At 37.2% G+C, this 13,094-nt stretch overlaps 1 protein-coding gene across 1 annotated transcript in view; it reads right to left on the reverse strand.

Moving 5' to 3' along the window:
- Positions 1-13,094, reverse strand: part of SYCP2L (synaptonemal complex protein 2 like) — a 74,823-nt gene that overhangs the window by 60,972 nt on the left and 757 nt on the right. The window contains exons 2-7 of the mRNA XM_074337065.2: positions 12,095-12,163; positions 10,091-10,228; positions 9,665-9,784; positions 5,301-5,405; positions 4,858-4,882; positions 106-191 (exon numbers count right to left, since the gene is read on the reverse strand). Of these exons, the coding sequence (XP_074193166.2) occupies positions 106-191; positions 4,858-4,882; positions 5,301-5,405; positions 9,665-9,784; positions 10,091-10,228; positions 12,095-12,163 (543 nt within the window). The remainder of the gene's footprint in view (positions 1-105; positions 192-4,857; positions 4,883-5,300; positions 5,406-9,664; positions 9,785-10,090; positions 10,229-12,094; positions 12,164-13,094) is intronic.

The raw sequence follows: 13,094 nt of genomic DNA on the forward strand, positions 1-13,094 counted from the left end.
AGTTGAAGAAGGCATTCATGGGGGGAAAAAACAAAATAGGGACCTATGCATAACCTTTTCCAAGGTTTCTAGAACAATTGTTATGTTTCGTTATTTGCAACTCACCTCCTGTTGAATCAAAAGATTTACCGTCTTTTCCGTCACCAGAAATCCTAAGGTTAACATGAAGGAACCCAACATTTGAATTTTCCCTGAAAGCATAATTTTAAAACAATCAAACTGATGCAAAAAATAAGGAAAGGCCTCCTGCACAGAAAAAGGAGGCAAAGACTGAAAAAGCAATGGGAGCAGTAAACATTTCAGAAATTGTATAGTCTGGGTAAGAGACAAATTAGAGTTTGCTTCGAGTTCTAGAAGTCCCCAGGCCACAGTACACTTGCATGACATAAACACCCAGCGAGGAAAATAGGAGCAGAATATGTAAAGTATGACTGCCGTGATTCCCGCATCTCAAGCAAAGCTACTTTTTCAGGTCCAGGCTGAGCAATGTGCAAAGGGAAGCTCCTGCACAGTGTCCCGTTGTTTCTATGCGTTTCTTACATTTACGTCTTTCATAAAAATTAAAATTTTATCAGATCTTATGCTAACAGAAACAGGAATTTTTTAATAAAGTGTTCGTCTTCATTAAATAGCATAATCATAGGAACTTCACCAGCTATTTATATGTCAGTACATAGTAAAAAATAAAAGGGGGGTAGGTGGTAATACTTTATGCTTATGAAACACCAAAATATTATTTATGATTTTATTTAAGCATATTATATTAAGATATGAAATGACAGCAGAAGTGTACACTGCAGAAACTTACGGTAAGATCATAATATTATTTTGATAGGTTCCGATGTACAATTTTGATAGATGAATTATTTATCACATATGTTATACTTTTTAACCCCCATATAATTCATGAAACTATAGGCACCCAAACCAGGAAGTGGAAATAAAAAAGATCCCTCTTCAGTCCAAAACCAGCCGGATTAATACTGCTGGATAATCTCTGGAAACTAAATACAGTGGTACCTCGAACGTCTCCGTGGACGAACATTTTGGTTTACAAATGCCGTAAACCGGGAAGTAAATGCTTCGGTTTTCGAACACGACTCAGAAGTCGAACATGTCATATGGATTCCGCTGAGTGCAAGATCCTGAGGCCTAGCTGTCGGCTGTTTTCAAACATTTCAGAACTCGTGGATTACGTTAGAAAACCAAGGTACCACTGTATTTGGCTAGGGGCTGTGTCAACCACTTGCTTGTCAGCTTAGAACTTGAGAGGAAGATTCGAACAGAGTCCACATGGACAGCAGGGGGCCCCAAAGATTTATGCACCCTGTTCACGACAAAATATTGGATGTAATTCAATCTTTTCATTTAAAGAGTAATAAGAAAAAGTAAAATTATAGCCCTATGAAAAAGGACAGAGGACCATGGTAAGTCAAGAGGTATCAGAAAAGTGACTTGAAAAAATGCTTACTTCAGGAAACAAAAATTTAGGAAGCATCTGATTTATGATCTCAAACTTCAAAAGAACATGAATTCTATGTAATAAAAATTAGACTGGCAAGAGAAGGCAACAGTCTAAGGTGAACATAGAGAATACAGAAGTAAATGAGGAAGAAATATGTAATATGAAAATTGAAGCCATTCTAGATAATTCAATCTGAGGGAATTTAATACAAGGACTTAGTTACAAAGATGATTTAAATGCTGGGAAGCCAAATCAGAAACAGTGAGGTAGCCCAGAAATTAGCATCAGTAACATAACTACCACAACTCTCCCAGCATGCCACACCTCCCCTAAAGTCACAGGGAGGAAGTGATACGACCAGATCCCGGGAATCTAAGTCACCTAGCAAAAGCTATAACCACAAATGGGCCAGAGCCACAGGGACAATGCAGTCACTCCTGGAGCTGGCACCTCAGCAGAAGGGAGGGGGGGAAATGCCTCCTTCGCTCTCTCCTTCCAATTTCCTTCCATTGGCTAAACCTAGCAGGCAGACAATTGATTAAAAAAAAAAACCTAAACAAAAATAGTTCTCTGAAATACAAAATAGAGAGAGAAATAAGGATAGAAAAGCTGAGGCAAATCACCACCACTCATAGGTTTCAAGGAAGCAAAGACATGATAGCAGAATTGAAGTTTGTACTGAAAGCAATGAAAGCAGAATTAAAACGATGGCTTCCAAGAAAAACTTAAGAACCATTCTCAAAATATACAGAAAAAAGTGAGAAAAAAAATGTATATGAAGACAAAAAAGATGCAATAGATGAATAACAGATAATCTTACAAAGGGACTAGAATAGGAAGAGTAACCGTACTGGACTTTTTGGTGCCTTCCTTTCACCCTTCCCCCTCCTCTGATATGTAGCAGTCATGCTTTTGGGTGGGATTGACTTGCTTCAGGGATGGATCCTAATTGGCATAAGCTATGCTGGGACATCCCATTCATCTTTTCATAGTGATTGGTTCATTAAGAGTGTGGGCGTCCAATCAGAGCAAAGCCAGGGCTTTTCTTTTGATGGTTGAAGAAGGTGAATGTTTCTCCCCCCTACATGTGAACCAGAAAACACAAAGCTCTGATTGCTGGCTGCCATTTTACAACCATCAAGGGAGACCAATGCCTCTGAGCAAGGCAGCACTGAAAGAACTGCAGAGAATGGAGCATAGCCACAACCAAACTGCTCCTGAACCACCTGTCTCCAGACTTTTTAATTCCTAGGTCAATAAGTCACCTTTATCATTCAACCCTATTTGAACTAGCTATTCTTTTTCATATACTGAAAACACTTGAACTCAGTGGTTTGCAACTAGAGGTGATTTTTGCCCTCCTTTCCCTAAGGAGCACCCAGCAATTTCTGGACACATTGCTTGCTTGTCACAACTGGGGAAGTGGGAGAGGCTGCTATTGGCAATGAGTGGATAAAGGCCAGGAGAGCACCCCAAAACAAAGAATTATCTGGCCCCAAGTGTCAGAGTTGAAAACCCTGCTCTAACTGATAAAATTATCAGAAAATAAAATTTCCCAAGCTAAAGTAGGATTTGATTTCAAAATAATTCATCAAGAACCACCTAATGTATATGTACACAGGTGTGCACATGCTCCCAACATTTGATAGAAGACAATGAAACGGAGTTTTGAGGGGGAGAACCTGCAAAGCAAGAGTGATACTGTATAAAAGCCACAAAGATATTCTTAAATAGCAAAAAACTCTGACCATATCCAACCCACACACGCTAATAATACTCTTCAAAATATAGCAGATGGAGATAAAACAGAAAAAAGAACTCAAAACTGAGGACATCATGGTATAAACAGGTTGGTAGTGACCCCTAAATAATTACTGTAAATAAGATTGCAACACAAGGCAAACAGCAAATACTATTTACAAAGCTACATATGAGCCTAAAACCCCAGCTTAAATTAAATAAATCTGGGTGGAAGATGGAATAAAAACATGCTGAATTCCTTGTTACATACTATAAAGAAGAAATAGGGTGCTATAATTTTGATGTTGGTATAAGAGTTACTACCAGTGTACTAAAACACAGACACCAGCCATTCAAATCACTAGAGAGGAGCAAATTGTGTGTGTGTGTGTGTGTGTGTGTGTGTGTGTGTGTGTGTGTGTGTATACATACATACAGAAAGCACAAAACAAAGAAATCATAAAAATGGAACACATACAGTAAGATGACATAATCTTGGAACAAAAAGGAAGAACTAATTCTATCAATGGCAGAAGGAGGTGGGAAGGTCAGTCAGTAAAAACATCTTTGTGCTTCAGAGAAAGAGATTAAACATCAACTCTATAGAGCCCAGGCTTAACAACACCCACGCCAAATGCTGACCTCTCTGCAAATGTCAGGTTTTCCCGTGTGTTTTTTTCATTTGCAGTGTTTTCACAGAGCAGTGCTTCCTCCACGTGGAGTTATTGTAAGGATAGGGATCTGTACATGGACCAAGCACCAAATGCAGACTGAATAGATCTCTCTCATACGTTTTTTTTGTTTTTCAAATATGCAGTGATATATATGCTGTTGTCATTAATAAAAGACAAGTTTATTTTTAATTGTTACATAATTTGAAGTGGTTTTTTGTACTTTATCAATTGATTTTAGAGACAGTAACTATCACATGAAGTTCATTAAAAAATTGACTTAAGAGTATTTGGATTCACTGACTTATTTTAGGGGGACCCTTTTCAAAATCAACTAAGTATAGTGTGTACCTAAGCTTCTAGAATTGAATTTCCTCAATTATGAGATACCATCCACTGTAGAATGCAGAGACAAGTTAGTAGCAGCTTTTCAAAAGAAAAATAAGGAGATGGACAATACGAAGAGGGCATGTACATTGTAAGATGGCCTCAATGACTGAAATGCTCAAGTATTTTAAGTGTGTCTTTGAATCCATGGTATCACAATTCAAGATGTCAAATTACCTTGAACTTGAATAAATTGAACAGAATCATCTATCTAGCTTCCAAATAGTCTAAAAATTTGCCTTTTCCACCCTTGAAAGACAGAGAAGGCCATCTGAATAAGCACCAAGTTAAATCAATAAGAGCTAAACTGCTGGTTAGAATGACAAAAGTGGCACTCCATACCTGAATGGAGCAAAGTAGCCAATGATGACAGGAGCCGTGAAATTAAGATGCACCCCAGGCAAACCAAAACATACTTTACAACAAAATTCATTTCAGCATCACAATATGACTACCATAAGATGGTCAATAAGTCCAAATATAATAATTAAACCCACTTTACTTTACATATCATTTAGACAAATATTTTCTCTACACCAGAATATTCTATTAATGAAAAGTAAATAGCCAATTAGTAGTAAATAATACACTTACCTTTACTACTCTTCCTAGAAATAATCTAATAAAAAGATAGAAAAAGTAAAGCTCGTATTATTTTTTAAAAGCATTACAAACTATAATGTTAATACATTAATGCTGATATTTCTCTAACAGGCAGGAGTTTCCTTTAAATACAGCAAAAAAAAATTTAGAGAATTCCTATTTGACCTTCAATTACTTTATTAAAATCAACATACCACCCTCAGTCAGGTGAATAATATATTGGTAAGTATGAAAATAAATCACCTTATTTTTCTGTAACATTGGTTATATATATTAATGTTTGTTTCTATTTCATATAAAATTCTAATTAAAAAGTATGGCAGTCTTTTAGTAAAATCCACATCTTAGAAAAACATAAGTTTTAGAAATAACTCAAAGATTCCTGCAAGTCATCAATGGTACCTGCTCAGTGAAGCATCTGCCCCCATCCTTACCAGTGCTGTGTCAAAGAAGTCTTCTGTGGCATTAATCAAGGATGTGTCTGACGCTAGATTGTCCATGATCAGAAATCCTACTGTTCTTTCAAACCAGGAAGCCATGTACACAAGAGAAGAAACACTGATGGAACCCCCATGACTGCATAACTACTTCCTATTTGATACAATTTCACAAGGTAATTCTTTCACTAGAGCAAAATAATTTTAAAGACCTTTTTCCATTTCATCACATTTCATTGAGACCTGTCTCTGAGGCCCCCATCTAGAACCCTCCAGGATAGAATCATACTGCTACAAAGTTGCAATTAGCAAGAATAGGAGACTTAGCTAGAAGCAATACCCGGAAGCCATATTAAAGGGCTAGTGAGGAAGGGTTAAGAGAGAAATGAGCTTCCCCAAACAGAAGTTCCTGTCCTCTGGGAAGCTATAGAAGACATGATCTCAAAGGAGATGCAGAATTTGGAATGTGCTCCAGAAGTAGAAGTAGTACAATAAATCTGCCTAAGTCTGGCTACCTTTCTTTGGCCAAAAGCTGCCAGCTAATTGGAGATTCTCCTTTGCTATAGGAACATATATCCAAGTTCATATTAAGTTGCTAGGATTGGTATGATTTAAAATAAACTTCTATCAACCCTCCTACAACATATTTATTCAATAAAGCAAAGGCCATCTTTGGACCAGTTTTGCTCAGACTGGTCACTCTTAAAAAAAGAAAGAAAAAATCCTGCACGCACAGTTAAATCATCATTTAAATATGAAGTTAGTAACATGAGTTCGTGACAAACAATGCTTAACAGGAGCGCAGCCTTGGAAACTGTCCAATTTGGAGCCAAGAACCCAAGGTACCCCAGCTGAAGACCATGAACAAGCCTATCAGCTCTCACCTTTGGCTGCATGTTAGGAAAACCTAGGGAGCTCTGACACACTCTGATGCCCGGGACCCATCGCACACCCAGTAAATCAGAATCTCTGCTGATGGGACCCAGGCAGTGCTTATTAAAGCTCTCCAGGTGATTCAAATGTACAGAAGGTTGAAAGCCACTACTATGTTGCAAGTAATGTTTCCTTTATCTCAAATCAGACAAATATTTGCATTAGATTGAATCATCCACTTCCTGAAGCAAACTTTTCTCTGACAATCCAAGGGAAGAAATGTCCCTCTATATAGTAGAACTCACTGCTAAGGTGACAATTTCTCCCTCTATTCATACTCAAAATTCTGTGGTTTTAAATACATTTTTGTCGCCATTCCATTTAATCCCCCAAATCCTCTCTCCCTCCCAGCCCACCAAAATATATTGGTTGAGTACAGATACAGAGAAGTGAAGGAAATGCTATATTTAATCAAAACTTGGTACTAGAAAACACTCCTGATCTTATTTATATGCCATGATCACAAATGGTCTAACAGATACACCTGCACCATAGCTGTGTCATTACCAGAAGCCAGACGAAATATTTGTTTACAAATACAATAGCTACTACTCATTATGTATATGGTACAGGACCCGTTGCTTAATCCTCCTGGATTTTAATACAGGACTAAATATATTCCTGTCGTGCGGGGAGGCCTGCGGGGTCTCTGCTCCCACTCCCCACATAACGCAGGATATGGTGAGGCCAAAAAGGAACACCCACAGAGCCATAGGTAGGGGAGTCATACCACTATATTCTCTCTGGCGGCACTATACTCTCACTGGAGGCTGGATCCACAGTGTCCGCAAACCGCCATCCACACTTGCCAGCCCAGCCGCCATCTTCTTGCTAGCCCCCATTCTTCTCTCTCTTCTCCTTCTCCCTTCTCTCTCCCCCGTAGCCGCAGCAGTTATATTAGCGGCTAATTGGCTAACTGGCTACAGCTGACGGCCAATCAGCCACAGCCGACGGCCATCTACTACCCGAGCCAGCACTCTTCCACGTGAGGCCGAGAGCCTGTAAACTACTTTCTGGGGCTCTGTCCCCACAATTCCTTTCTGTAGGAAATTCTTATTCTATGGAGAATAATATCCCGGCACAGTTTTTGTTGGCCTGCAAACAAAATTGTCTTTAGAAGTATAGAATCTAAGAACAATGCTGGTGTATCACATGCCCTGACTTCAGCTTGTACTACAGGGCAACAATAATCAAAACAGTCTGGTATTGGCAGAAAACAGACACACAGACCAATGGAATAGAACTGAGACCCCAGAAATAAACCCATATAAATATGGACAGATAATTTTTGACAAAGAAGCCAAAAACATACAATAGAGAAAAGACAACCTCTTCAATAAATGGTGCTGGGAGAATTGGAAAGCCACGTGCAAAAAAACAAAACTAGACTGCTGTCTGTTACCATGTACCAAAATTAACTGAAAATGGATCAAAGACATAAACATAAGACCTGAAACAATAAACTTCATAGAAGAAAACATAGGTACTAAACTTATGGACCTTGTGTTCAAAGAGCATTTTATGAATTTGACTCCAAAGGCAAGGGAAGTAAAAGCTAAAATAAATGAATGGGACTATGTCAAACTAAAAAGCTTCTGCACAGCAAAAGAAACCATCGACAAAATAAAAAGGCAACCAACCGAATGGGAAAAGATTTTTGCAAACAACGCCTCTGATAAGGGACTAATATCCAAAATGTATAAGGAATTCATACAACTCAACAACAAAAAAACAAACAATCCAATTTAAAAAATGGGCAGAGGACCTGGAGACATTTCTCCAAAGAGGACATACAGATGGCTAACAGACATATGAAAAAATGCTCAACATCACTAATCATCAGAGAAATACAAATAAAAACCACAATGAGATATCACCTCACACCTGTTAGAATGCCTATCATCAACAAGACAAATAGTAACGAGTGTTGGAGAGGCTGTGGAGAAAAAGGAACCCTCATACACTGTTGGTGGGAATGCAGACTGGTGCAGCTGCTATGAAAGGCAGTGTGGAGGTTCCTCAAAAAAATTAAGAACAGAATTATATGACCCAGCAATCCCTCTCCTGGGTATCTACCCAAAAAATCTGAAAACATTTATCCATAAAGACATATCTACTTCAATGTTCATTGCAGCTTTATTTACTGTGGCCAAGACATGGAAACAACCAAAGTGTCCTTGATAGATGATTAGATAAAGATGATATATATATATCATGATGATACACACACACACACAAAATTGAATACTATTCTGCCATAAAAAAAGATGAAATGTCATTTGCAACAACATGGATGGATCTTGAGATTATGATGCTAAGTGAAATAAATCAGACAGAAATAAATCAGACAGTAGAGAACCAAATGATTGATATGTGGTATATAAAACTGAAAACAACAAAGGAACAAGAAAAGAAATGAAGAAACAAAAACTCATAGACACAGACAATAGCTTAGTGGTTACCAGAGGGTAAGGGGGGTGGGGGGTGGTAGATGAGGGTAAAATGGATCAAATATATGGTGACGGAAAGAGAACTGACTCTGGGTGGTGAACACACGATGTGATTTACAGATGATGTATTACAGAACTGTACACCTGAAAACTATGTAACTTTATTAACAGTTGTCACCCCAATAAACTTTAATTTTATAAAAAGTATAGAATCTAGTATCCTATCCACATTGATAACATCAATCTATTCATCTTGACTAAAACTTACGTGAAATAACAGTACATGCTTTCAAACATGTCTAAATTATGGTTATGAAATTTCCATAAATAAATAAATCTTCTCAGGGCTGCAAAATCTCATCATAAAAAGGGAACTGCAGCAAGAGATTTGGCAAACACTGCTTTGCTTCCAGATACCATTACAAAGGCACCCACAATGTTAACTTCTGGTTAATTAAAAAATAGAGTTTCATAATTGGGGTGACTTAGAATATGCAAAAAATGTTTTTATGATTTGTTTTTTCTGATTTAACTCAAGTTTTAGAAAGTTGGAAAAGTGGGCTATGGCAAGGGGAAGTATTTGGTAACCTATCCAGGTCCAATCTTGTAACTAATGTCTATTAAACTACTTATAGAGCCTTTTTTGGGGAAATAGTTTACTCCCTACTATCCCATATTCCTAAGTCAAATTCACTAATAAAAACATCTGATCATGTTTTTGCATTGGCTTGTCAAGGGGAGAAAGAGGGTGTGTCTGACTCATGCCTGTACACTCCCAAAGTGCCCTGTCCAGCATATATATCAGGAAACATATGTTAAACTCAATTTTTGATTAGATATGGGCAATAAGCATTGTTACCAATTCCTTTTCAAATTTGATTTCAAAGGAACAGAAATACCAAACTTAACTAGATAACTGAATCCACTCTAGTTCCTTAAGTTACCCAAAGCCATACAAAATTAAAACGTGACACTTATCTTTGGGATCAGTCCCTGCTGAATTAGCAAAGGCTCATCTTCTTTGAGGCCATCAATGAAGAATTGCTGAATACATTTCAGCAACAATGAAACATACTGAAATTCATTTCTATCCAGTTCCTAGGTATGAGACCACACTAAGTCAAAAGCCTTACAATGAAAGTTGTTAAGAAAGTAAATCCTAAGAGTTCTCATCACAAGAAAAATATATGTATTTAAATTTTTTCTTTTATTTTGTATCTCTATGAAATGATGGATATTAACTAAATTTACTGTGGCAATCATTTCATTATATATGTCAAATAACTATACTGTACAACTTAAACTTACAGAGTGCTATATGTCAATTCTATCCCAATAAGAAAGCCTTACAAAGTATAATTACACATTGGTATTCTAGTCAGAAAACAAAACAAAACCACTTGCCTTATTTATTGATTTGTTGAGATGGTATAATACGAGACGATTATATTTTTGAGGAACATGGCTCACTTTCTGTTGAAAATATTCTTTTATTGTCTGAAATCCTTTATTGTGGAATGCATCAATAATAAGTGCTTGAAGCTGGAAAGTTAATAGTTTGCAAATTACTCTTTTCTCCCAAAAAAACAATTATGTCACAGTAACATTTCTAACTATCATTATCAATAATTCAGTGGGGGAAATAATAGCAAATAAATATAAAATAGAGGTATATCTTGAACAGTAAATAATCATGTAGGCAGTGACTGAGCTTGTTGGCTTCCGACAGTACAGGCACACCTTGGAGATATTATGGGTTCATTTTCAGACCACCGCAATAAAGCGAGCATTGCAATAAAGCGAGTCGTAATCTTTTTGCTGGTGGAGGTCTTGCCTTCAGTTTGTAAAAAAAAAAATGCAACACCTGCGAAGTACAATAAAACGAAGCACACTAAAACAAGCTATGCCTGTAGCTTGCAAAATGTGGTTCCTGGACCAGCAGCATGGGTATCACCTGGGACTTGTTAGGAATCAGGAATTCTGGAGGTGGGACCCTCCAGGTGATTCGCACCCATGCTAAAGTTTGAGAACCACTGACTTAGGGAAACTGCACTTCAATTACAGGTATCCGTGGGTAAAGAGCTTTTATCCTCAGTAATGTTAGAAATTCTAAACACTAAAAAATTTAAATCGATTGTCACTCATTCAGTGACATGAATGGTCATAAAAGAAGAAAATGAATCCAACGCTAATAACTACAAATAATGCTGATAAATATGCCAATTGCCATAATGAATGAAACTGATCTTTTCTGCCTGAACATTAGCCAAGACATACTTCTAAATATACTTGAATAACACAGTCACTTAAATATCTGTACTATAGAGACAAGATTTTTTTATGTTTAAAAATCCAATCCAATCCTACAGGCTAAATTACAATATACAATATTATTTTAATAATGAGGCATTGGTACACAGCCCCAAATTCCACTTTTTTCTTAGTACTGATTTAAATGGGGAGACAGCATTTGAAATTAAACATTTAAAAGAATATTTTCTTTTTTAAATTACCACATAGGGAACCATTCAGTGCCAAGTGTGTTAAGTGTTCTGCAGATGTTCTCATTTAATCCTCACCAACACTCTTGACAGGTCAGAATCTTTATCTGGGGCTAATAATAGCAAGGCTGAGAAAGGTTAAGAACTTGCATGCGATCACCCAGCTGAGATTCTCTAACTCAGAAGCTCGACCTTCTTTCTACTTGAAACTCTGCCTGGTTTCTCTGCACTCAGAGTCAATCCAAACCCTTTGCCGTGGTCTTGCAGGGCTCTGCATGATTTGATCTGTCAGCTTCCTCTGCCTGGCTTCCCTGCTAATAAGTCCTAGAATAGGCCCCTAGAATAGGCCCCACTCTTCCTGCCTCAGGGCCTCTGCACTGGCTGTCAGATGCCTAGACTGCTTCTCCCCACCACTTTCCACCTGGCTCCCTGTCACTCCTCAGTTCTCAGCTTCAGTATCACCTTTTCAGGTAAGTCTTCCAGGACTTTATCTAAAGCAAGCCAACTGCCTCCCTCCACCTTCAACTATTCTCCATCCCAATAACCTGTTCCTTTTCTTCCTACTACTTTCCTTTGGTTGGTAACCTGCCTCTTAGGCCCACTGCCAGACTGTAGATCCGCTAAGGCACAAATTGTGTCCATTTTGTTCAGTACTGCCTACCTACATCTAGAATAGCGCCCGCCGGACACAAAATAGCTTAGACTAGGATACTGGTAGGATAGGAAAAGGTAAAGTTGACAAGACATGGTGATAAATTAGATGTGGGAGATCAGGGAAGGAGAGGAAGCAAAGAAGATTTCTCTGCCTCAGGCTTGAACAGCTGGAGGAACAATTGTTGAGCTGATAGCCCAGGGAACACATAACTAGAAAGGGCACACACTACAAAATTAAAATTAACTTCTTTACATAGAAAGCATCCTGGGCCATTCCACTTCCATCATCTTCCGTAACAGACTGCAAAGGGCCTTCCTCTTCCTGTGTACAATAAAAAGATGTGGTTTTTTTAAAACAATTTTTATTTTAAAGAAATGCATTTCAAGTTTTAAAAATAAAACAAGAAATGAAGCTTCATATTTCTCCTAAACAAAAACCTTTGTTTGCTCATGCCCTTGGTTATAAGTCTAAGCTACTACTTTAAAAAAAAAAAAGGTTATCCAAATTTCTCTAGCACTTTCTATGACAAATACAAACTATCACAAGAAGCAAACATCACTGTAATAAACAACCACACAAAATAGGTAAATTTAAACTATAATGACAACTATAAAATAAACAAGCTTTGAATTAATGAAGCTTTTAGAATAAGAGCTTGTAAAATAGTTTTTAAAGGTGTATTTGAGGCCCAGTCATGAGTTTAAACTATAGATGTCTGACTTAACATTAATTTTAAATGACTCTGGGACTTATACTGAAACTTCAAGGATCAAATATCAACCACCACAAAAGAATTTACAGAACAACACATTTTCTTCGAGAAGTTATCCCTGGGTCTACCATCCTGGTTTTCACAACACATTATGCTATGTTAAATAACAGCTTCTCATCTGCTCATTTCATCCCAACAATTAATTTAATTAAAGTAATTAAAAAGTATAATACACAATAAAATTTTAATTTCTTCTAAAGAAGGTTTTATTTTTCATTTTTTTTATTTTTCAATTACAGTTGACATTCATTATATTAGTTTCAGGTGTACAGCATAGTGGTTAGATGTTTAAATAACCTACGAAGTGACCCCCTATAGCACCCACCTGACACCATACATAACTATTACAGTATTATTGACTATATTCTCTATGCTGTATAAAATTCTTATAAATCTAGCTTGGGATAACAGTACTACTTCTACATGCAGTTGGCCAAAATCCTTAAACGCTAGCATATTTTACAATGTTATAGTCATTAT

The sequence above is a fragment of the Rhinolophus sinicus genome, chromosome 14, assembly GCF_057876585.1.
Source record: "Rhinolophus sinicus isolate RSI-liver-muscle chromosome 14, RSI-T2T, whole genome shotgun sequence".
In the NCBI taxonomy this organism is placed as follows: domain Eukaryota; kingdom Metazoa; phylum Chordata; class Mammalia; order Chiroptera; family Rhinolophidae; genus Rhinolophus; species Rhinolophus sinicus.